This window comes from Siniperca chuatsi, linkage group LG17, assembly GCF_020085105.1.
Source record: "Siniperca chuatsi isolate FFG_IHB_CAS linkage group LG17, ASM2008510v1, whole genome shotgun sequence".
Classification (NCBI taxonomy): domain Eukaryota; kingdom Metazoa; phylum Chordata; class Actinopteri; order Centrarchiformes; family Sinipercidae; genus Siniperca; species Siniperca chuatsi.
Genome location: NC_058058.1, coordinates 8,212,374 through 8,237,115, shown reverse-complemented (window position 1 = coordinate 8,237,115; position 24,742 = coordinate 8,212,374). Strand labels below are relative to the sequence as shown.

At 40.1% G+C, this 24,742-nt stretch overlaps 2 protein-coding genes across 9 annotated transcripts in view; one reads left to right on the top strand and one right to left on the bottom strand.

The window, feature by feature from the left end:
* Window positions 1-1,041, bottom strand: part of ncdn (neurochondrin) — a 7,686-nt gene extending 6,645 nt beyond the window's left edge. Inside the window, exons 1-2 of one of the 2 annotated variants that reach the window (XM_044172973.1) lie at window positions 900-1,041; window positions 489-698 (exon numbers count right to left, since the gene is read on the bottom strand). In XM_044172973.1, coding sequence (XP_044028908.1) covers window positions 489-692 — 204 coding nt within the window. In that variant the 5' untranslated portion in view covers window positions 693-698; window positions 900-1,041. Of the gene's footprint in view, window positions 1-488; window positions 718-899 lie in introns of both variants that reach the window. The other variant, XM_044172975.1, reaches the window with a different exon arrangement.
* On the top strand, window positions 998-24,742 carry kiaa0319l (KIAA0319-like ortholog). 7 transcript variants are annotated; one of them, XM_044172968.1, is made up of 27 exons: window positions 998-1,099; window positions 1,462-1,628; window positions 3,159-3,765; window positions 4,138-4,320; window positions 5,936-6,119; window positions 7,091-7,204; window positions 9,959-10,227; window positions 10,651-10,737; window positions 11,104-11,359; window positions 13,335-13,433; window positions 13,989-14,086; window positions 14,319-14,406; window positions 15,719-15,811; window positions 15,988-16,120; window positions 16,423-16,528; window positions 16,670-16,792; window positions 16,885-17,008; window positions 18,141-18,273; window positions 18,531-18,679; window positions 18,997-19,148; window positions 19,337-19,475; window positions 20,131-20,290; window positions 20,576-20,718; window positions 20,949-21,071; window positions 21,260-21,350; window positions 21,532-21,623; window positions 21,781-24,742. In XM_044172968.1, exons 6-27 carry the CDS (start codon window positions 7,111-7,113, stop codon window positions 21,975-21,977), a joined length of 2,949 nt encoding a protein of 982 aa, XP_044028903.1. In that variant the 5' UTR covers window positions 998-1,099; window positions 1,462-1,628; window positions 3,159-3,765; window positions 4,138-4,320; window positions 5,936-6,119; window positions 7,091-7,110; the 3' UTR covers window positions 21,978-24,742. The 7 variants fall into 7 exon arrangements, with proteins under 7 accessions (XP_044028903.1, XP_044028901.1, XP_044028904.1 ...); XM_044172966.1 differs by having other exon boundaries at window positions 1,049-1,628; window positions 3,616-3,765; XM_044172969.1 differs by having other exon boundaries at window positions 1,049-1,628; window positions 4,141-4,320.

The following is a 24,742-nucleotide window of genomic DNA, read 5'->3' as shown; positions in this document are numbered from 1 at the left end:
ACTGACATAAAATAGATAAACGCTACACCTCATATTTTGAAAAGCAAGAAACAGAGAATGTCTGGCTCTTTTTGAAAAATGACTTGTTGAAATTAAAATGAATTTCCTGTCCATGGGCTGATCGATTAATTGACTTATCGTTTATGCACTACTTGTGGTTAAACTTAAACTTAACAAAAAGGAAAAAGGGAGGGGAGTCATTCCCGAGTAGCTACCAGTCTAAGCCCTTTTTTGTGTCCCTAGTGCACTGCATTTATATGTTGAGAAAATGTCCTCTGTTTTCTGCTTTTAAACCCACCTCTCCTTCCACTGTTATGGATTCATAAATTAAACTACTGCAAAGATTTTTCTAGATGCCAGTACTTACATATGTATTAGTTTTACAGGCAAACAGTTGGTAGCTATACTAACAATATTAATGCTGAGGATCAGTGGAGATACTGTGTATTCTTATTTCACCGTAACCACACACATAGAGAGACACATACCAGCAGAAGAGCAGCCAATATGTGACTGTCATTTTTAGCATGCCTGAGTGAATGAAGACACCTCTCCAACACCTCTGTCTGGGCATCAGTCAAACCACCTCCTGCATCCCTCTCTGAGCCTCCTCCACCTTCACCTCCTCCCTGCTCCTCTTTTCCAGGAGGCTGGCTGCTCACGACAGGTGTAGCGTCGGCACTGTCAGCCATTATAACCTTGGTAACCAAGAGCAAACTTTAAAAAAGGAATTGAAAAACACACTGATAATCATGTCATTAGCGCCACACCGTTGAGGGTACAACAAGAGTAGCCTTATTCAATGATTTTCAGTTGGTTTGCTGAGTCATTCTAAGTAACGGTTGGCAGGAATTTGATATTTAACATTTGAATTAGTAAACGTTCAGAAAATAACTTACGGTGTTTACAGCCCTCTCACACGCGACAACAGCTCGTGAGCACTTTCCACAAGTGAATTGTCAAAATAACGTTGCAAGGAACCAATGGAAACGGTGCAACAATGTCAAAGAACCAATCGCAAGAGGGATAGTTGGAAGGTGGAGACGCCATTTTGGTCCGTGTTGAAACGTAGAACAAGCGAAGAACCTTTGTTTTTGAGGTCATGGAAGACAGTTTTACTCTTTTTTTGTCGTTTATAGCACTAATTATATCTCAAAAATTACGAAAGTTAGGCAGGTTATCTGTTTATCTGTTTATGTTGAGCTGAACGTGTTCGCCATTGACAGCTGGTCGGCAGGTGGCGCATGGCGGAAGTAGTAGTCTTATTCATTTTAGCCGTCTTCAGGTTATTTTAAGATGCAGCACAGGCAAAAGTAGAATTGAAATAGGTGTCTGTGTAATATAATTTGATTTACTACATATTCCTTCTCAGCAGCACAGTTAATTTAAACTATTGTGCTTTTATCGGCAACAAAACGCTCCAACGGTTGTGTCACTAATTGCTGTATTTTGAAAATCCAGACACCGGACGCATGTATCACTAAAATTGCTTGACTGATCACAGTCACATCAGCTGTACAGGCTGGGGGAACACTGACCCAGTTAATTGAACAGGGGACAACAACAGCGACGACACAACACATCACATCGACCGATCGAAGTGAAAGACTGCTCCGTTTTCTGTAACTGTAAGTCCTTGTACACTTTTCTGTCTTTAATAGTGGCGTGACAATTGCCATTAAAACGCACAGAATTAATCCGCGGTCTTGCGCGGTGGGTAGTGAAAGCGAGTGCCAGCAGCTGTTAGCCTCAAGGTGCCTTAAACGGGGGTCATCCCGGATTATACAGGTGAAATACCTTATGGTGTTCAACCTCAACCTTCATGCCTTGTAAAAACGAAATGAGGAAGAGTTACTAGATACGAAGTGCCTTCTTACCTATTCAACCGGCTCTCGTTTGTAATATTGTGATAGTGCAGTGGACTACGCAGGATGTAGCTATCGGCCTTTATTAAATTATCTGACAGAGAGATCGTATCTTGAATAAACCCTGACTGTTGTTTTCAGGCTGATAAAATACATAATGCAGGAGCCCACCATTTTGGATGAAATGTCTCGGAGATATTATCCCAGTGCTTTTTACTCGTGCATTTCATTTGATTGACAGTTTCATTCATGCAGTCACTTATTTGCACTTTAACCAGTCAATTAATCCATACTCTGTAAGAATCAATCATTCCTATAGAGTAGTGCTTAACTTACAATGGTTTTCATGATTGGTTTTTCTTTGTGCTAATTTCTTTTGATCAGTTTATCATTTACTTGATAAAGTAGAAATAGTTATAGATCCCAACACATGCCGCCTAAAGTGATGTTCCTTATTTAGTCAGATCAAGAGATAAAAAAAACCTTTAGTTTTCATCTTTAATATTAACTTTTTGTCTTTGTGAGGCTTTAACCAGCAGTTTGGTCTTAATAAATGGCTTTTCTATTTTCTATTGATCCACTAAGCAATTTGTTGACAGTTCAGTTAAGTCTTTATTGTTAGGCATGGGAAATTTGACTTGCAGCATCACAAAAACAGAGACATCAAAACAGACTCATCCATCAGTAAACAGAATGAAAACCAAAAGTGACGTCCAATAGCAGTAAAAACACGAAGACACAGCAATAACTAAAAGGAATGTATTGGTAAAACCAAGAAATAAGAACAAGTTAAAAGCAGTTCAGTGTTAAACATAATATCAAGAAAAGGCATAAAACTGTTAACGTGCATCCCAACATCGCATATGTTGGGATGCACATATTAACAAAGTTAATGCAATAAATCAGAAAAGGCGACTAAAATTAATGAGATTATTAGGTAAAAGTAACCTAAGTAGAAGGCAAGCTGAGTTTGATATGAGTCTTCTGGTGAAAAATAGACTAATAGCGTTTATATATACAGTCAGAGATTTTACTCAGTTGTAAGGTTAACCTATAATGGTCTCATTGTGTATTATATTCCTATACACAGGGGTTTATGGTCTTGCTGTGATACTTGTATTGCAGCCATTTAAATATCATCCTAGGATTAGAATAGTTGTTGCTGTAAGGATGTTCCTGTAGTTGTCACAGCAAAATTGGAGGGTTATTATTATTTTGTTGATATTTTTATTTTTTCAAGGATTCGGCCTTGGAGAGAAATAAAAACAACTTAATTTTCCTTCCCTGTGGCAGCCAGAAGAAGCTGTGCGTGGGACTTGGTGTCATTACAGAGAAAGCTCCACCAACCTATCTGCCTAGACGCCAATACAGAGCTGACAAGTGCACTATTGACTGCTGCAACTGAGAGAGAGAGAGGAAGAGGAGGAAGAAACAGACAAAGAGAGAGAGAACTTGTCCTTTCCGGATATAAGGGGGGTTTTAGACACGGGGATCATTGTTTTGCAGAAACTTCTCAAGGGAAAAGTAGGTATTGAAATGTCTGTAATGGCTGAGCTGTCATCAGCCCAGGTGACCGGGTCCACCTGAGCGTTACTGCTGCTGCACCCACTCAATCAGTCTGTGGCATTTGCTGTGCAGTAATAAGGCAAATCTACAGTGTTGTGACTTAAGCAAGGAGAAAAAAACGTGACTGAATCCCTCAAATTTTTTGTCTGGATTATTTTTACCTGGAGCTTATTTTCTATTTTAGTGGCTTACCTGGGAGAGAAAAAGGAGGACAAATGACTGTTTGTGGATTTGGGACTTACTGAGCTGTTGATTATAGCACAGAAGGAGGCTGCTGGGACTCAAGCATCTGTGTGCAGGAATGCAGATTCACATAAGGAGACAGACCATACAGGTTTGTGTCAGCAGTTCATGTTGCGTGAGTGTGAGAGCTGGTGATCTGTGCCTGGTCATCACAACTTTGCTGTGTGGTTTTTTTTTTTTAAACAGCATGTTTGTAAAATGTATTATAGCAACATTACAATTTTAATAAATATAATACAGTTGATGTACAGAATGTGTCTTCAGTTTAGACAAAATTATTTGCTATCGTGAAATTACAAAATTACAATCTCATCATCTGCATGTTTTTAAATACTGACCAGTGGAGATAAAGTAACATTATTTCCATCTGTATGGATATATAGCATCTAACAAACATTTACAGACTGTCTGCACAGCAGATGCTTGTGAAAGGTGCTTGATTTATTACCATATTTCTCCATAGTAGTCTCCTGGTGAGACGTTGTGGAGAAGAGGCCTGCTGACATCCTGAACAAAGTGTCCCAGGACCGTACTGTTCACCCCCCCCCCTTTTTTTTTTAGTCCCTTCAGCTGTAAGAAGTTGTATGAGAAAAAGTGCAGTATGGCTCTTTTACTCAGACTAACTCCATGCGTTTCTCATCAAATAGTAAGTCTGCCTTACTGAAGTGTTACTTTGCACCTCAAGACAATAGATTCACATGAAAAAAGAACATAATGTTAATCATTCTCAGTGATTGTACAACAATCTGCATCTTGTTTCTTTTTGTGACTTTTTTGTGACTCATTCAACAAGTTAAGTGTTCTCTAGCATGATTTTATTATCACTGCGCATTACTTTCTTTGAAATGAGAAATGTCCTCCTCACTTCCTGGAGGAAAGGTCATTTTAAGCATTAGAAAGTTAATTCAGGGGTCTGGATGGCCTGTGACTCTGTCTTGAGCTTATTTTAACATATGTTACATTTTCCACTGTGCTGTCAAATTGGATAAAGTAACTTTGTGATGGCACTTATATCCCTTTTACATCAAGGATTCATGTTCAACCAGTGTATCCCACGTGGGGCTGACCCACGTTCGATTCTTTTTTAGCCAGAGTGACTTGCAACAAGTGCCACAAAGAGCTCAAACAATAGTATGGAGGATCAGTGAGGGATGCAATTGTGTGATAAAACTGCTGTGTATTGAGTTATTGCTGTGATGGTTGCACAGGAGAGAGATAAGAGCTTAGGAGAGAGGCAGAAATATAAACAGCAATCCTCCAGAGTGTAGTATTCCCAGATATTAACTGCTACAGGCTGAGTAATAGGTTGTAATGCTACAAGACTAGACACCAATGATTGACAGATTGCATAGTTACGAGTGTGAATATCACATAATGTGTGAGCTATGCTTTTGGCTAAGACAGAGGGACTCACAGAAATATGTAAAATTACCTGTTTTGTTAATTTTCCCTTTTCACTTCTGTGTTTAAAGGAATGTATAGTTAAAAGGAGTGAACTCACAGGATTGGGAGTCATGTTACTGTCAACAGTATAGTATGAGAATTGTGGCATAATGAAACAGACTTATTGTATTTGTTAAACTACGCTTAAACAGGGGATATTTATTTCTGTCATGTCATAATTACAGCAGAAGGCAGTAGCTTGAATTCTTATGTAAAGGGAAGATGTGGAGTGTTTGCTACCACCAAACCGCTAAACTAAATTATCCTTTATTTTCTCCTTCTTCCCCTGTTTTTGATGATAAAGTGCTTGTCATTACCATATTTTAATATTTAGATCCAATGTCAGTATCTCCACTTGAATTGGTTGAATCTTATTTGCATGAAATGTTATTATCAAGTTGATGTGTTATCGGTTGTTCAAATTCTGTGGAGTGCTTCTCTAAAGAACTAAAGTACTGTTGTCTGTCAGTAATCAAGGTAGAGAAGGAGGAAAAACCTGAATAATTCCTATCAGGGGGCCAATATGGCTGAAATCACTATAAAAAAATATCAAGAATATTTTTCTGATAACTTTATCCTACTGTTATGCATTACACCACACAAAACTCTTCTCATGTAAAACAATTTTGTTCATTTTTAATTACATTTGGTGGAATCACTCATTTTGACAACAGAATTTTGTAAAACAATAACACAATATAATCATATCACGATCCATTTCCATTAAAAGTCAGAATAAAGTAATATTAAATGATCGCTCAGCCCTAGATGGCCACATGTTTGCTTATCATTTTCTCCGTTTTTCTTGCACTCACTAGCGTAATGTTTGAGCAGCTGAGCCTGCTTAGGCCCCGGAGGCGGCCATGTTGGATCTCTTCCACAAAGTGCTGGTGTTGATCCGTCTTCACCCATCACCTCACAGCACCTTGTTGCCAACCTAACTCCTCGCTCCCTCTCTCTTCCCGCCACACCTCTTTCTTCCACCGCCTGACCGGGAGAAAGGTAAACATGGTGTGCAGGTTGCAGTTTGTTTGTTTTTCAGTGGGTGTGCTTGGTTACTTTTGGGCAGGTATTTGAGTAAACCATCTATTCAGTTGGTTAGTTGAATTGACAGTTGTTATTTCTATGAGAGAGGTGTAAGGCAGACCGGATGGTTGATGAGAGGTCTGAAAACTGAATGTCATCCTGGTGTAATGAAATGAAAAATAACCTTCAAATAAAATTTAAAAAATCTTGTGCAGTCTCAGTATGACACTCAAGGCTTTTTTTGGAACTAATGCTCTTTCCTCTAAAATAATTTTTATATGAGGTATTAATGAGTACATTTTATTGTGCTTCTGACAACCATCCCAGCATTGGTTATTGTACACCTTGCAATAAACGAATAGTTACACATTTTTGGAAATACACTTATTTGCTTTTCTTACTGAGAGTTGGATGAGAAGATTGGCACCACTCTCGTTTCTGTATGGTAAATATAAGGCTACAGTCAGCAGCCAGTTAGCTTAGCTTAGCACTAAGACTAGAAACAGATTCTGTCCAAAGGCAACAAAGCCTGCCTACCAACACCGCTAAAGCTTACTAATTTACACAAGTTATCTTGTTTGTTAAATCTGTACAAAAACTAAATTGTAAAAACAACACGTTGTGGTGTTACAAGGGTTACGTGCCAGACTATTTCTTGGTCGGGCATGGTTACCTTCAGACAGAGACAGGCTAGCTGTTTACTCTTGTTTCCACTTTTAGTGCTATGCTAAGCAAATTCGTTGCTGGCTCGAGCTACGTATTTAGTGTACAGAGTTGTATCTCCTCTAACTTTCAGCAAAAGCAGCAAATACGTGTATTTCCAAAAATTATTCCTTTTAATGTTTTGTTATTTAGGTATTTTACTTTGCTTTGATGGCCCACTTCTGTTGAATGACTGTAGAGGAAATATTAAAGCCCACTAACATAGTTCTATTTCCTTTTTCTAGGTCCTTGGTCCTTGTGGAAAATGTCCTATGCACACCACAAGCTGCTTACCTGGAGCTTACCTCAACTCCTCCTTCTACCGTTGACCTACCTCTGGCTCTTGACTCCTTCCACAGGTAAAATAATCCAATCCTCATCCTGAACTCAACTGTGTTGACAGAGAACTGATAAGGAAACTCACATCTGTGCCTGTTAAACTACGAGCACTCATCTGCACAGTAGATTCACACACCTTTAATTACTCAGGGTGGGTCTTAGTCTTTTTTTACAATCTTGGTTTTAGGTTGTTAGTTGGTGTTTACTGTCCTCCTAATCTGAGGCGGAGAGTTAGAATACTGTTGGCACCCCTACTGTGTGTGTGTATGTGTGCCTTCTTTCTGATGCCACTCTGCTCAGTGGGTTACAATGTGAAACAAGACAATAAGGGCTCTGTGAGTTGACTGTGTGTGTGTGTGTGTGTGTGTGTGTGTGTGTCTGTGTTGAGGGGTTGGGGACAGAGTGGACAAGGGATGGGATGACTAAACAGAGGCCAAAGGGTCCTTTCTCAAACAAACTATAGTGCTTTTGTGTGTTTTTGTATGTGGCAAGACCTGTGTTTTTCCAGACTTGAGTTACACTGACAGATAAGTCAACCTCAGCTCTTGTGTTGCCATGGTAGCAACAGTTACGGGTATAGCACTGAGACGGTCCGATGAACATTTTTTTGTTTATTCTTTCTGTTTTTCTTTTGAAGCCACCATAACTGTTGGCGGTCTTCCCATCAGCAGGACAAGCTCCCAACTGCAATTTGCACTCAGCTGAATCCTATCTGAAAAATATCTAGAAATATTGTCGCTTCTTGTGTTTACAGAACACCAGGGTCAAAAGTGCTAATATTAAAATGTATAATTATTAAGATTATTATGAATTTAAACCCCATTTTTGATACTATTTATGGTTGACATTTTTTCAGTGTTCAGTAATAGCCATTCAATGTATTTACATTCTGTAATGTAAATACATTACCTCTCTGTATAGTAGTTTTCGTTGTTAGTGGCGGATTCTGCCATTCCTGCGCAGGATTCACAGGAAACAGTGCAGCCTGTAATGCAGTGTTTCTGTTTCTAATTTAATATGATTGATATCAGCCTCACTGTTTACTGTACACTCCCTTACAGCCATATCAGAGCCTTATAAAGTTATTGCTAATGCAAACCCAACATTTACTTACTGCTGCTAGTTCACATTAAAAGCTTTCAACACGGGGTGGCTTGGATTGTGAAGCAGTCAAAGGTCACGCACTGTATTTGTCACTGAGGTTAGCGTGAGCTGTTAGATGAAGAGTTGCAGGCTCTGACTTCTAGGCAAGGTAACCAACTCCTTTTACTGTTCCCTCCTTGTGTGGGAAAACTACTTGAGCAGTGTGCAGCATGAAATCTGCTTGAATTTGTTTGGCTGCACTGTAAACTAGCTACTTCAGAAGTGTTTGCAGTCCTCAGATGTCTGGGACTGCACTTCCTGTTACCACCAAATTAACAAGGACTGAAATCTTAACAATTATAACAAGGTTTTGAGGGTCTATTTTATAGGATCAGTGATAGAAATACCTTTTTATTCTTATGTATCAGTGTTGACTAGCTTAACGCATGTAAACATAAAAGATTTTCTCGATGCACTGTAAAGCAAGAGCTTATACCCACTGATCACTAAGCCCAGTAGAATACTTGTGCTGCATTCTTTGACAGCTACATTTTTCCAAAATGTAGTGGAGAATACTGTTCAAAGGGGGTTACTAATAAATGACACAAGTGATCAATACTGATATTTGCAGTATATGATTGTTAACTTGTTTGTTTGTGTATGTGTGTGTACAAACTACGGATTTGATCTGCTTCTGTGGGTTGACCATTCAGAACTGCAAGACAAAAATGAAACAGGTCTGCAGTTTTCTTAATTCACAGAGTGACTCAGCTGTGTTCCTTTGTCCTAGACTATTATTCACGGCTAGTTTGGCGTCTGTGTTTGTTTGGACATTCATTTAAGTAGTGATGAAATATAACCTCCCATTTCTCCCTGTGTTACTTTTACAGTCTGTGGTATTTTATAGTCTGTGCTGTTTTATTGTACCTGGCTACACAATGAATGTCTCATCTGAGACAATGGATGGATTGAATTGAGCTCATTTGATACTGCAAAAGCTTGAATAAAAATTGTTTTCTCACTCGGAGCAATGCTGTTGAAGAGGAACACACACAAGGGCAGCTAACTGTACCAGCTCACTGCACTGCTGATATGAGTCTGATATGGTCTGGCTCAGAGGATGATGGAGTTTTGTGCATACTGCACACTGTGCTTTGGGTTTTAATCAGTGTCTTGTTTTATCAGAGAAAAGCCTCACTTCCTCTCTCTGCTGCTGACTTGGCTGACTGCAGCTGCATGTCAGCTTTTCTGAGAAATGTTCAGTCAAAGCCTAATCTGTGAAAAGTCTCACTAGTTGGGGCTGGAATTCACTGTGGGTTTCACTTTGCCCCTTTGCCTTTGACAATGCCAAGAGTACCCAACAATGCCCTGATTGATATAAACAAGTGAAATCTGAAAAGCCTGGGAATCGCTGCCCGGTGGCGGATCCATGATGTCGCCTTTGGCAGATCCTTTTGATCAAACTACACACTACACTAACTCTTCCTCAAATTTCTCTGCAGGGAAACCAGTTTGTAATGTTTAACTGTTATCCTCCCTTTCGCCCCTATTTCATAACTTCCATCCTCCTCTTTTAACTATGACCATGTTGCAAAGGGATTGCTCTCTCACAGTGACTTGTAAAACATTTTGACAAGTATCTTCAAACATCAGTACAGTACATCATTCTCATCCCTTCTGTCCCTGTCCAGGTGTGTCAGCAAATCTCTGCCGGGTGACTGGCGGGGTGCTGGGGATCCACTGGAGCAGCATCATCACCCTGGGTTGGCACCCTCTGGCGGACGGGAGAGGCGGGGCGACATGTTGGGAGTCCTGCTGCTTGAATCCGAGCTGCAACGCCGTGTGGAGCCTCGGCGGGCGATGTGTGCTTCTCAGTTGCACGCAGGATAGGGGCTGCCCCATCTCCTCCCTGCCGCAGCCCCACCAGGAGTCCCTCGGCCTCCTTCAGCTACTCTCAAAGGTTTAGAAAGCAGCTGAAACAACATCTAGACTTATTTAAATAATTTTATTGTTTTAGTCATTTTTCCTGATAGACCAATATGCCTTTTCAGATGGTACTGTCATTAATTAGGGTAATGTCAACATCGACTTCTGTTATTTGGAAGTTTCATCATCTTCTTAGAAGTTTTGAGCAGAACATGAGCATGTTGTTTCACAATTAAAGCTAATTAAGTTGATACTTACCTTATTAGGTGGATCTGGAAGCAGCCAGATTCAGCAGATCCACATAAAATACAGTCTGGGTCATTTAAATTTGGGGAAAAAAGAACACTGTCATCAGATGGGGTATTGGTATCGTCGGATACCCTGAGTTGAAGTGTATGTATAGTAGTTTATAAAATATTTTTCAAAAATTCTTCGTTCTCTGTGAATTTACTTTAAGGGTCCCGTCACAAGAAGACGCAGAAAAGCTCGTCACGCACAGCATGCAGTAAGCAACAGACCGCACACTGGACAACTAACCAGCATGGTAACTTCACTGAATATTGGTTGTTTTTGAAAGTTTATATTGAAGCATTGTTTGCTTGTAGCAGATGCTGTTAATTAGTAAGCCTTATGTACCAGCACTAAAATAAGTCAGTGAATATTCTTCCCCTTTCTTTGTCGTTCTTTCTTAAATCCTTCCCACCCTCATTCTTGCAGTCACACTAGTCAGATAGGAGTGTAGTGGTAGATTAGGGAGTATAAAAATAAATGAAAAAGAAATATGATCCTAGAAACATGAATAATGTGGCTCCTTGAAGGTTCCCCAAATTGAGTCCCTGAGTCCTTGAGTTCCCTGAGTTTGTCACATCATTCAAACCTACAATTTATCAATTTTTAACTGTCTCTACAGGAAAGTCCTGAACTGGAAACAGCTCACACTACTCCAGCAGTACCCAGCACCATCACACTTCTTCAAACAGCCCAAAAGAACCATAGCCAGTTAGCCAATGGGAGTGCAGACACTGCTCCAGCTCCATCACAGCAGAACTCAACGGTGGACAACACCGTCGATACTGCTGCGTCTTCCAATAACAGTGACATCGGCACACCCACACCCACAGCCACTGCAACTGCAACTGCTATCATCACAACTCCAACACCGGCTGGTAAGGAAGCTGCTGTCTGCAGCAGTTAGTGTCACATGCCCAGACAGCGATCACCTATTTCCAGCTCATTCAGTAATATGTCTTGTCTTCATTTATTAATTATTAACTACAGTAATGTATAATGTAGCAGCACAGTGGTTTTGCAGCCTTGGACGAAGATTTTACATGACTTTCAGGTCCTTTCTTTACTAAAGTCGATTAAAATACATCTTTGTCCTTTCTGTCGCCCAAAATTGGAAAAAGATCCTTTGCTCTTCCTTCTTTGTTTTGCTTCGGCTGATGTTTGACAAAATGAGGATGTACTTTGCCCACAAATGTTGTGGCAGACTGCTCAGATATTATTCCAGATGAAAGCAACATGTGCGTGGGTGTGACGCCAAATGAGTACAAGCAATAGGAATGTGCTCAGACATGCTGGGCTTCTACAAACAGGAATGACTTGTATGATCAGTTTCTTCTCCCGGAAGGACAATATCTCAATTTAACTGGTATAACCTTAAAAAATACCAACAATACATGTCCTTACAGGTCAAATCTTTTTAGCTCCTTTGACTAACAATAAATTATTACAACAAACAATAACAAGCTGAGCTGGTATAAATGAAAACACAGAAGTTGTACAAAGGTCAGCAGCTTTTTATGAGGAGCTTAGACTTGCATAACCACAAGAACCTGTGATTCTGAAAGAGGACATCTCACATTGCCATTGCCACCTTACGCAGTTCACTGTTTGTTTAAAAGGGAAACCAGTTGTACACATCGTAATCAGTCATGTGACATACTACTCAGCCCGTGAGAGAGTTGCATAATATCTTCTGCGTGTTTAGAGGGAGTTTTGTCTAGTCTGAGAAAATAACCGACGATGGTTATTTTTCGGGCTTGGAGACTAAAACCTTTTTTAATGGAAAGCCTGTGTTACTAATCAGGCTGTGGAATGGGTGACATACTATAGGTGTTTATCAGGCAGGGAGGGTCTAGTGAATAGAAACTATTGAGTTGCATTGTGGGAATTGTTGGATCCAGAATTTATCTTTTTTTTTTTTTTTTTGCTTGACCCATACTAGGGACTGCATCAGTTCTTTGTTTGCTATTATTTCTTTATTGTTTTTGTTTTTTTGCACAAGTGAATTTGCAGGTAGATGCATAACAGTTAATTTGAATATACCTCATAAGGTTATGCTAAAGGACTATTTTACATAAATACAATTGCATATAATTTCTTCTACTTGATTCCAAACCCATCCCCCTCACCCCTCATTCAAATCTCTAAAACTCTCCCAGTTACACCACCACCCCCACCAAGGACCAATTAATAATAATAATAATAATAATAATAATAATAATAATCTAATATACAGACATTGATAACTTGCCAACATCTACAGACTTATCCACTCCAGTTGATGCAAATATTTAAGCCTGCAGTAACTGCATAAACAATACAAAACCACATATTTCATATAATTCTCAACACAATTTACTCAAATTACATCTGGAGACCTTGGAAGAAGGGAAAAAAAGAGACCGCTGCATCATTTTTGATTCTTTGATCGTGCAATACAAATACCTTGACTTCCCCAACGTTATGGAATTGCAATAATGTTAATGTTAAATAATCACTGGAGTACACCTCTGAGGATCTCACATACTATAGAGCAGTATATGGTATTTAAATGCATTTGTGCAAAAATGGTACGTAAGAGGAATGCAACGAAAATAATGTGGTCTCTGCCCCACTTGTACATCAAATTCTCAACTGTAAGGCCTATTTTAATTTATCTACCCAATAAGTTCTAATCAAATAGAGGGAAGACATTTTTAAATCATTTCATTTGGTACTATAAAATTACTTTATGTTTGTGTGTTATTTATCCGTCTCCTGTTGAATACTCCGCTCTGACCAGTTCCTGTCTTTTGGTTTCCATGCCGTACTTTTTTGTCATCATCTCTCACCCTGTGTTGTTTCCCACAACAGTGAGGGAGCTGGTGGTGTCAGCAGGAGAGAGTGTGGAGGTCACGCTGCCCCGCAACGAGGTTGAACTCAACGCCTTTGTGGTCTCAACTCCCCCACAAGGTAAAACCATGGAAATAGTAGATAAACTATTGCAGTTCATTACCTGAAAACTACCTGGAAACATGTTGCACACAGTTTATTAAATCATGTCATTTCAGCAGTTTTCATTAATATGTAGCAGAATTATATTACACATGGAGGTAGATTTTTCTAATGCTTTTCCAGTGTACATATGGTAGTGAGTTATCAGAGCTTTCCAGTCTGGAAAATTCATTTGACTTTTTATGTAGCCTAATTGCAGACCGACTGTCATTTGGCATGTTATGATATCTTTGGTGTTCAGTAATGGAGTGATGAAGTACAACCTGCTTGACAGAATTGCTGAGTCACTATCTGCATACTGTATGTCACACTGAACACTTGCCAGATTGGAAAAAGATTATACAGTTACGAAGAGGAATGCACGTCATAATTTTGTTAATCCCTTGATCTGTCCTCGACATGCTCTAACCATACTAAAATCTCATCTGGGAATTATCCTTATCTCATAGATTTTAATTAAATGCATGAGCTGTTTTGTTTAATGTATTTATTTATTTATTTATTTATTTACAGGGACAAACTATGCATTTGACTGGCGTCTGATAACTCATCCCAAAGATTACAGTGGGGAGATGGAAGGAAAGCACAGCAAGACACTTAAACTCAGCAAGGTACAGATCACCGCCTTCATATTCATGTTCTGCTAAAAATAGAACATGCAGCTGGATCTCAATTGAATGTATGAACAGAAGGTTTCAGTAGTGTGTAAAGGACACAGATTGTCTCTAAAAGATCACTTCCTCATTCTGCTCGCTTGATTTGCTCTCTCTCTCTCTCTCTCTCTCTCTCTCTCTCTCTCTCTCTCTCTCTCTCTCTCTCTCTCTCTCTCTCTCTCTCTCTCAGCTGACTGTGGGCCTGTATGAGTTTGAGGTGACCGTGGACGGGGAGGGGGCCCACGGAGAAGGTTACGTCAATGTCACAGTCAAACCAGGTGAGGTCGAACATTCAGCACCATGTAAAATCTCATTCACATTGTGGTGATCTTTTGCAGGGGGCGAGTGTTGATGTGCCCCCTTTCAAAACAAACCAAGGTTGCTGCAGACATAAATGACATAACTTGATGAAGTTCACAACATTTGGTTTTTGATTTCTGAGCTCTTCATTCAACTCGATGGATATTTTTGAGGCTGTATTATTATTATTAGTGTTAAGCAAATATCCTGTTAAATGTCTGTCAGTCCGTGTTATTGAGGACATGCTTGTGACTCCTCTTCCTCCTCCGTTATTCAGTTTTCCTGTGCTTGAAATATGTTGTCATGATTTGAATTTTAAGACTTCCTCTTGCCACATCACAATATTTTCAACTGCTGCACCACCAGTTCATGTAGCGGCTCCTGTAAATAAAGGAAAACAGTCAAAAAGGAAAGTACATAAGTGAGTCATATGAAGTTGAATAGTTTAGGGGATGCTGTACAGATTGTAAAGCACCTTGAGGCAAATTTGTGATTTGAGATATACTGCTATATAAATACAACTGACTTGACTTATGTGATGTGGCAAACGCCTGTGTGGAAAAGGCTAAAGAAATCACAACATATGGCAAACGTGGGAAAGCATATCCAAAGAGGAACAGTGACAACTCACTCTCATTAACACTGACTGAAAGACTCTTATTTTACAACAGTGCAACCTATTATAGCCTCAAGTTTTTGTTGTTATACTTTTTACTGCTATGTGCAGTGAGGTTTTGATAATGATGCTGTCATGTTTTGCTAAGTTTCTGCTTGAAATTAAAATATTTTTATAAAATATTTAAAAAACCTATAAAGAAATTATTCAAATGAAAATGATCGCAAAACTATTGTAATGTAACATGTTGCTGTTATTCTAACCAGTGCCTGTATGTAGTTTAGTATCTGTCAGTGCTTTGTTTTATGGAAATTTGCAGCTTGATATAAACGGTGTCTAATAGTCCACATGCTAATTCTATTTAAGCTTAGTAATAATATGGTGTGGCTCCTCTGCAACACTAGGTCTTCAGAAGGCCATGGCTAATGTGTGATGGTACTGTCTTCCCTAACTTTCAGTGTAAATGATATGAAATTAAAAGGAATCACTTCACAGTTATGCCTCCTGTTGACTAAATAAACTCAGATCTTAATGCTGAAAGACAAGGCTGCTTTCCTCCCACACACAGTTGTAATTGTGCCAAGGTAGCCACTGACTTGTGCATACTGCCTCAGTCGCAAACAGCTGTTGTAAAGCTCAGTAAGCGAGTTAATTTCTTGTTTTCCACCTGACAGAGCCGCGGGTAAACAAGCCTCCTGTTGCCGTTGTTTCCCCAAAGTTCCAGGAGATCTCCTTGCCAACCAGCTCTACGGTCATAGACGGCAGCCGTGAGTGTCCCACATGACACGCACATGCACACATACATCTTTAACACCAGTTAAAGAGAGAGGCCATATATGTAAAATATGTTACCGTGTCCTCTCATGCTATCAAATGTATTTAACTGCCCATTTCCCTTGTGGCCCTCCTCCTCTATGCCCTTCTTCCTTCCTCCTCTTTACAGAGAGCACCGATGATGACAAGGTGGTGGCGTGGCACTGGGAAGAGGTTAAAGGTCCCCTGAGGGAGGAGAAGGTCTCTGCCGACACCCCCGTCCTCACCCTTACCAGTCTGGTGCATGGGAACTACACATTCAGGTACAGGTGGACCTTAATCAACCTGTAGAGATCGATGACATTGTTTTTACTTTGAGAGGTCCCAAGGTTTCAGATGTATTTTTAGATAGACAAGTTAAATTGGCAATAAATATATATTAATATTAATTATATTAATATAATATAAATAATAAATAAATATGTTACAAACATCCCACTCAAGCATTTACAAAGAGCCTCTAAAATAGGAATTGACTGTTTTTATTTAAGTCAGAGGTGAGATTGTTTATATTTCTGTTTGCCATACAGTTTGTGTATTTAACCTAATGAATGTCCTCACTCAGTTTGACAGTGACAGACTCAGACGGAGCCACAAGCTCCACACAGGCCTCCCTCTCAGTCCACAAAGCCAAGGACTACCGGCCTGTGGCCAATGCCGGCCCTAACCAGGTCTGAAGTATTTTCTATCGTCATGGCCCTGTTCGTTAATGCACCAAACCACTGTTGTTCTTCTTAAACGTTTTTTTTTTTTATACCAAACCAGTGCACTCCTGGTAACTGATAGCTGGTCTTTCCTCTTATGTCATCCAGGTCATACAGTTGCCACGCAACTCCATCACTCTGTTCGGCAACCAAAGCACCGACGACCATGATTCCCTGTCCTATGAGTGGTCCCTCAGCCCGGAGAGCAAAGACAAGGTGGTGGAGATGCAGGTGAGACAGTCATACATATAATTAAGTTTCAATTTATTTTTCCACGGATAAGAGCATCATGGCTAACCGTGGCATCTTTTTATGCTTTTTAGGGCGTACGGACACCAATCTTGCAGCTGTCGGCTATGCAGGAGGGAGACTACACCTTCCAGCTGACCGTGACAGACTCAGCTGGACAGCAGGATACCGCGCAGGTCACAGTCATTGTACAGCCAGGTAAACAGCTGGAGAGTAATGAAGAGCTCCTGTTTATGCCACCTGAGCACATTTGAATAGTGTTTTCAGTGAAATGTTGAGAGGAATAGTTGGTTAATCAGCTGCTGAGGGCATTAATTGCAGTTTTTGCTTCTTACTTCCTTATAGCTGTCACTCTTTACTTACTTTTTTCAACTCATGTTTTATCTACTTGTCTATTTATTCAGCTGTGTGCACTTCTGTGCACCACTATGTGACGAGCATACTGAGCATCAGTACATAATGTAGCTGTATTTATACTTGACCTCTATTGATGTGTGAAGCTGATGTCCGTGTGAAACTGCTGATAGGAAATTCTATTTGCTTACCGTTTGGTCACCAGCATCAGTAAATGGGAGATGTACGTGAGTGCTCGTGTACGTTCAACCTGATAAGCACCTAGTGTATAGACTGCAAACACACACTGGCTAGCAGTGTTTGAATAGGACCTCTTATGTGAACACACATCCACCTGCAAGGTCAGACTATGTAAACCAATTGAGTAATAATATCTGAAAGAAATGGCAGCATGTTGTTAGTCAGAGTCTGTAATTCCAGGTATTTCAGAGCAGGACTGCTGTTCTTTGATAATACACTTTACCTTTATGTGCTGTATCAGGTAGTATACATTAGAAATTATCATAGAATTGCTGATCTGATTACAGTTGTCATAGTGGGTTTTGTTTTCTGGGATGTTAATTGATTTTTAAAGTTTGTATTATTAAGAAGATTGTTGTTTCCTTCTCACTCTTTCTTTTTTTTTAATTAAAGCACAATCGTTTTTTATTTCTCACCTCTCGTTGAAATATTGGTCTATTTGACACTGATCTGATTTGGAGGAAATATGCATATTGCCTTTAACGACCAAACATTTAAGTGCTGCATTTAATAGTTTGAAAGGCTTTTAATGCTGCACTATTGATTCCATTTTGATGATCGTTGAGGGATGTTGTGCTTTGTTAATTTGCATTGGTCCTGGAAGAAATGTGTTTTTTATTTAAACTCAGAGGACAACAAGCCACTTTTGACAGGCATTAGCACACTTAGTACTATATCTTTCATTTGGATTTTTAGTTTCCTCATCCCATTGTCCCTCTCACTCTCCATCCTCCAGAAAACAATAAGCCACCAGTAGCAGATGCAGGACCGGAGAAAGAGCTGACGCTGCCAGTTGATCGAACCACGCTGGATGGCAGTAAGAGCAGTGATGACCAGAAGATAGCCACATACCACTGGAAACAAACCAAGTTAGTCAGACACAGACTTACGCACACATCTGTGCAGGCACTTGCATTGGCTGCAGGCTCTGAAACATAGTCAGTTAAAAGCTTCATTGCAAATACAGTATAATACAGTTTAATTCAAATGTGCAAAAGAAGCTGATTTAAAACCAAACTCTGTTTACACCTTATTGTTCAGTGTCATCAAAGTTTATACTTACTTCTACAGTAAACTCTCTTTCACACTCTGTCTTTCTGTTGCTGTCCGTCTGTCCCTCCACCAGGGGTCCTGATGGTGTGAAGATCGAGAATGCAGACAGTGCTGTTGCCACGATGACAGGTCTTGAGGTCGGCACGTACGAGTTCACCCTGACAGTAACTGATGAGAGGAAGCTGCAGAGTAGCGACACTGTCACGGTCATCGTCAGAGAAGGTTTTTGTGTGTGTGTGTGTGTGTGTGTTGGAAGATAATCATCAACCACAATCTGTAGTTGCAAAAGCTCTAACAGATATTACTGTGATCTAAACAATGTACAAAACATTGAGGACATTTTCTCTCAAGGTATTTTTTTCTCAAAATCTCTTCCTTTGTAATTGGCGTAGATGCAACAACAACAACAATCAAGAAACACTGGCTTTTACTGTACCTGGATTCACCTCAGTGAATGAACATACAGTTTTTCATGAGTGTTGAGTGTTTTCCAAATAAGTTTTCTGAATTCAGTGTCTTTCATAATGTTTTTCCCCCAGAACTGGACCAGCCGCCAGTCGCTCATGTTGTGTCGAGTCCACCTATCTCTCTGCCTGCCAGGACCGCCACTATAGATGGGTCTCACTCCACTGATGACAAAGGTGGAGTCAGCTACCTGTGGACCAGAGATGATAGCAGCCCTGCCGCTGGGGTGAGACTGGCTGTTGTTTTCTATGACTCTAATTCCACCTTAAGACCTTACAGCACCTTTAAATACTTAAACCACACTAAAACAGCTAATGGTGATTTAACTTGTAACCACCATCAGACATCCACAGTGTTAGAAAATGACAAAAAATTATAAACATTTTAACACTACTTTGTTTTTTGTTTCAATAGGATGTACTGAACAGCTCCGACCACCAGGCAGTGCTGTTTCTGGGAAACCTGGTGGAGGGGAAGTACAGCTTCACCCTGACTGTAACTGATAGTAAGGGACAGACCAGCACTGACAGGGGCACAGTGGAGGTCAAGCCAGGTGAAGTGAACAGACAAACTGACAACTATACTGATATACTGATATAAAACTGTTGGTGATGCACTGTGCTTTTTCATCTCTTTGTAATTGTTTGGTGGTGCATTCAAAGTTTTGTTTTTTTCCCTTCCTCCCTCATAATCAGAGAGCAGCAGCTTTCATTTTGTAGTAAGGAAGAGACGATTAGAGAGAGAGAGAGAGAGAGAGAGAGAGAGAGAGAACTTTTTTTATTATTACTTTCTATATTATTGTGTTTGCTCTATCCACTACCACAACATTTTCTTTTCTTGTGGTATATCGCAGCATTACAGCATTTTGTCACAAAATACCTCTTAGGATGTATTGTATTGTGTGTGAGTTTATTTTTGTCTTCAAACAACCTTCAAATGGTTTCCACACAGCAAGACACTCAACAACCAACAGCAGAAGGCTGAGCAGGTCAGTGTGCAGCATACGGTGAACAGACACAAACACAGCCAGAAGCTAATCCATCACTATGGTGCTCTGGCCTTTTTCCCAGATTAGAGTGTCAGATGGATCCTGCAATCAGCCTGTTTTTCTCATGTCATTCCATTCCCACTTCACCCCCCCCCATGTCTCTTCTGTGTTTTTAATCTCCTTTCTCACCTTATTTTTCCCCCCTCTCTCTGTTTATCAGACATATGGGAGCGTGACCTGGTGGAGTTGGTGCTGGAGGTCTCCGTATCCCAGGTCTCTCACCGTCAGCGCGACATGCTACTGCGCCAGGTTGGGGTTTTACTGGGCGTGCTCGACAGCGACATCATTGTGCGAGAGATCAGTGCGTTTAATGAGCACAGGTGAGTCTTTCTGCATCTTTTTTGATTTATTTATTTTGTTTAGTTTTATTTCTGTTCTGAAATCCCTGTATGTCTGAATGTTTTCTCATATTTTCCTCATGCTCACAGACTTTTATTATAACCCCAACTTGGCTTTTCAAGTGTAAGCCTGGTAATGAAACGCATAAACATAACCATGAAAAAGGCTGGAATGAGATTTTCTTGATTTGGCTTGATTGGTGGACATTACTACCATTATATATACCATATAAAGTCAATATTTTTCCCTTTTTCCTCCCTCCTCAGCACTCGTTTGGTCTTCCTGGTGTCAGGCGGTCCAGGGCGCCCTCCTCTGTCTGGCCACAGCGTTGCACTTGGCCTACGCAGCAAACTGCGCAAACAGAAGAATGACTTTCTCATCTATAAGGCTCGACGAGTGGATACAGTTAGTGAGTACAGTGTGACCTCTTGACCTCTATTACCTAAGATAATGGTCAGATAGAACTCAAAGGTCAAATCTCTAAGATTATTATTTTTTATTATAGTTATATCTAATCCTTCTTGACTCTTTGTTTTGCATCTGTGGTGAAATCTGTACAATGTTATCTTATTCAATGCACCGATTGTATGTTTTTGTTCTATAATATGCATATGGTACTCTGCTGCTGTCCTTCTTCAGTCTGTCAGCTAAACTGCTCGGGTCACGGCGAGTGTGACTCCTTCACACGGAGCTGTGTCTGCCACCCTTTCTGGATGGAGAACTTCATCAGAGCTCAGCTTGGAGATGCAGAGAGCAATTGTGGTGAGATGAATCTTAATAAAATATTTTAGTTGGTTAGTGCATCAGATGTAATGTGGCAAAAACAAAAAGCCAAACACTACGATAGAGCTCATATGGCTTTAATCTCCTCATATATTCATGTTCCACGTATTCCATTATATAGTAATAACATACTTTGCTTTTGTGTCTGACAAATATTTTGTTTTCAGAGTGGAGCGTACTCTATGTGACTATAGCATCCTTTATGATTGTGGTTGCTATAGCAACAGTTGTCTGGGGGATGGTGTGTTGCTGCAACAGGTGAGCACAATTGCTAAAATGTCAAATATTGTTATGATTTTTACTTATTGTCTTTGGACACATATAGTACGTGCAGAATTTCCTTTAAACTCTTGGGATTGTATTTTAACCACTTCTTTAACTACCTCTACACCATCTGATGATATCTGGTGTGTTTGTTTTTGTTTTGTTTTCCTGAAAGGCGTAAGAGCAAAGTGCGCAGAAGCAAAAGCAGGTATAAAATACTAGAAGCTGATGAGCAAGACAGTTTGGAGCTACAACCACCTAGAGTTGGTAAGACACACACATACACAAACACCACTACCACACATTGTAGTTCACCTACTACCTAAAGGATTAAATCAAATATCCTGCTTAGTCCAGGTTTGACACAACATTATTTTGACATCATACTGTTTCTTTCTCTTCTCCTCCACCACCTGCCTACCAGCCCGCATGAAGCCAGTGCCCCCTCCCACCTCCTCCGCCCTCATGCACTCAGACTCTGACCTGGACAGTGATGATGGGCAGGGTGGGGTCCCGTGGACGGAGCAGGAGCGTGGGCATCTCTTGCGGCCCCAGAACGGCTCCCTGAGGAACGGGCAGGGGCCGGCGAGGGGCAAAAAGCAAAGAGAAGAGCTGCTATAGCAAGGAAGTAGGGGGGGGAGCTCGCTGCTGCCCTCACACACACACACACCTCCTCCAGCTGTCACACACCTCTGTTCCTCACTATTCCTCTTTTGTTGTTGTTGTTCAACACAAAAACCTCACACCTCTCATCCATGAAGACAGACTGTGTGATACCTGGATTTAGGAAGAGAAAGAGGGGAAAACATGCTGGAAACATGTTGTCCCAATGTCACAGAAACAAACACCACTGTACTGAAATGTCCCTGCTCTCACACTGAGCCAATTTGGAGGGGAAAAAAACAGCCGCTGAGAACTAGGGGGGAGCACTGTGTTTTGAATGGTATAAAAATATAACGTAGACCCCTATTATTTAACACAGTGACATAAAGAATGTACTGTTACCCCTCTCACTGATGGCACACATTGGTTAGAGACTGTGGGAGAGGAAGTAGCCTGAGTGACTTTCTGGATAAAAAAAAAAAGCTTCAATGACACGAAAACCAGCCACTTGACACGCTCACACCTTGCCTCTTGTAGACACGCATGTACGCACACAAAGACGTCGTATTCACACTGTTCCAGGTCAACCTGATGCTACCAAACACTGCCATGTTAAAACCAATGGTTAACTCTGCTCTGATGATTTTTGTTAGAGGCCTACACGGTGACTCTCTGGAAAGAAAAACACAACCAAAATAGAGCTACCAACAGCAATGGACCCTCCTCCAAAAAAATAAAAAATATGTGCATGAAGAGTGACAGAGTAGTTCTGGTACAATTTGATACTGGAATGATCGCCTGCATGTTTGTATGTTGGGTGTATGTGTGGATTTTTCTGGCTGCTGAGCCAAAACATGTTTCTCCAGAGCAGTTTATATGTTTTTATGTCTGTTATTAACCCATGCAAGAGTCACAATGTTGTCGGTTGTGTCAGATGCAGAAGATCTTTTTTTAAAAATGCCTTGCTTTTACTGTGAAGGCTTCTCTGTGGGTTAAGTCGCTGGAACACACACTGGAATACACAATGCTGATGAGTTTGGTCTCGACGGAGATGAGAATCAGAATACGCTTTATTGGCCCGGTATGTGTACACATACAAGGAATTTGATTCCGGTTTTTACGTTGCTCTTTATGTACATGTGCAGAAATAGACATAAATATGACTAAAATACTGAGGAGTTCACGACACAACAAATGGGATGGACTGGACCCTACTTCCTCACTCGCCTCAATATTCATTAATGTAATGACTGCTTGAACCATGAAGACCACTTTTTTTTTTTTTACAAACAACCTCTGGGCTGTGATTATATGTCGATTCACTTTGATTTCATGTCTGTCAGCTTCAGTCTCATTTTGTCTCTTGTTGGTTAAAAAGGGAGATCTGTGATGGTTAAAGTTGGAAGGTTCAGCCATAAACACAGGACTTGACTGCATTCAAAATGTATAAAATAACTAGGTTCCTTGACTTTAAAGGTCAAAGGAAATAATATATTCTTTCTGTGCAATTTCAGCAACCAATCATAATCTGTTTGGTTCCAAATAAGATGAGCGCATTTATCCTTGCTTTCCTTTTGGCAAATTTTCAGTTCCTTGTGTTACACAAAAAAGCACAGGGAAATCTGTATAAATGACATGATCAAGACATTAGAAATTAGACATTAAAACAGGCATCACTAAACTTCCACTAGGGATGAAAGTTGTGAGTCCAGAAAGACCTGAAACTGTTAAATCCTGAAAACAAATGGTTTCTTCCCACAAATAGGATAAGAGCAGGTTAATCTGAGGGATGTTTGCCTCTTCTGAGAGGCGACTGCCATAAACACAACAGGAACGGCTGTAAGAACACAGAAGAGAAAGAAAAGCAACAGAAGCTGCTTCTATTTCTTCTGTGTATCCGTAGTAGTGACGGGTGTTTCTGGGCTGGTCTGCGCTGAGGAAAAACTTTAACCAAATGACTCTTCCCTGCAACATCTCAGTGTGTGACTGCTTTGCATGTGAAACTGGCTGTAAGCCACTTTTTCTTTGGTTGTTGAATGTTACAAGGGTACGCCATTGAGACCGTTCAATTTGTACTGTGTCTGAAATAAGCAACCATTTAAAAAATTTTGCAAAAACAAAAAGAGTCATAGTATATTTTACTGTTAAATCATCTCATGCTGATGTCAGTTGTGCTGCACCCAGTGCACATCAGGCCAGAGCAGAGATTGTTTTTTAAATATTTCATTCAGACTCGCTGAATTTATCTGGCCATCTTTTGCCACGTTCTGTGAGGCAAATTAAAATCAAGTGCACCCAAGTGCCAACTCTGTAAAATGTCATCTTTTGAACACTTTGATATAAAGTCATATCCTTCCTATGTTACATACTTTTTTTTTTTTTTTTTTTTGCACATCATAGGAATTGGCTTTTGGAGTAATAGATGTTGATTCACTTTCATTTCTTGTTTATCTGTGTACCTTTTCCCCCAAAACTCACAGTACAAAAACCCATTCAAGGATAATTCTTTACCTATACGGCACAGCATTTCTTCTGTTACATGTTAAACGTTTGCCAGTCACTTTTAGGATTTATAGAAGTAAATGAATTGACCTCGACTCTGATGGAGTCCACTGTGAAGGCAGAGAGAAAATGGGGAGCAACTGTTAAATGAAGGGAGTTTAATTTAAGATGTTTTATATAAGGTTTTAGTGAAGGATTACCCCTTCTTTCCTTCTGTGTGATCAGACCTGATGAACTGGATAATCTGTAAAGTAAAATAAAATGTTTCAGTTTGTTCTCGA

Excerpts from the sequence above, each read along its gene's own strand:
- kiaa0319l (XM_044172968.1), top strand. The coding sequence starts at position 7,111 with ATGTCCTATGCACACCACAAGCTGCTTACCTGGAGCTTACCTCAACTC. Across the intron at positions 13,434-13,988 it reads GGTCTCAACTCCCCCACAAG|GGACAAACTATGCATTTGAC; the intron begins GTAAAACCATGG and ends ATTTATTTACAG. Across the intron at positions 21,072-21,259 it reads AGATGCAGAGAGCAATTGTG|AGTGGAGCGTACTCTATGTG; the intron begins GTGAGATGAATC and ends TTTTGTTTTCAG.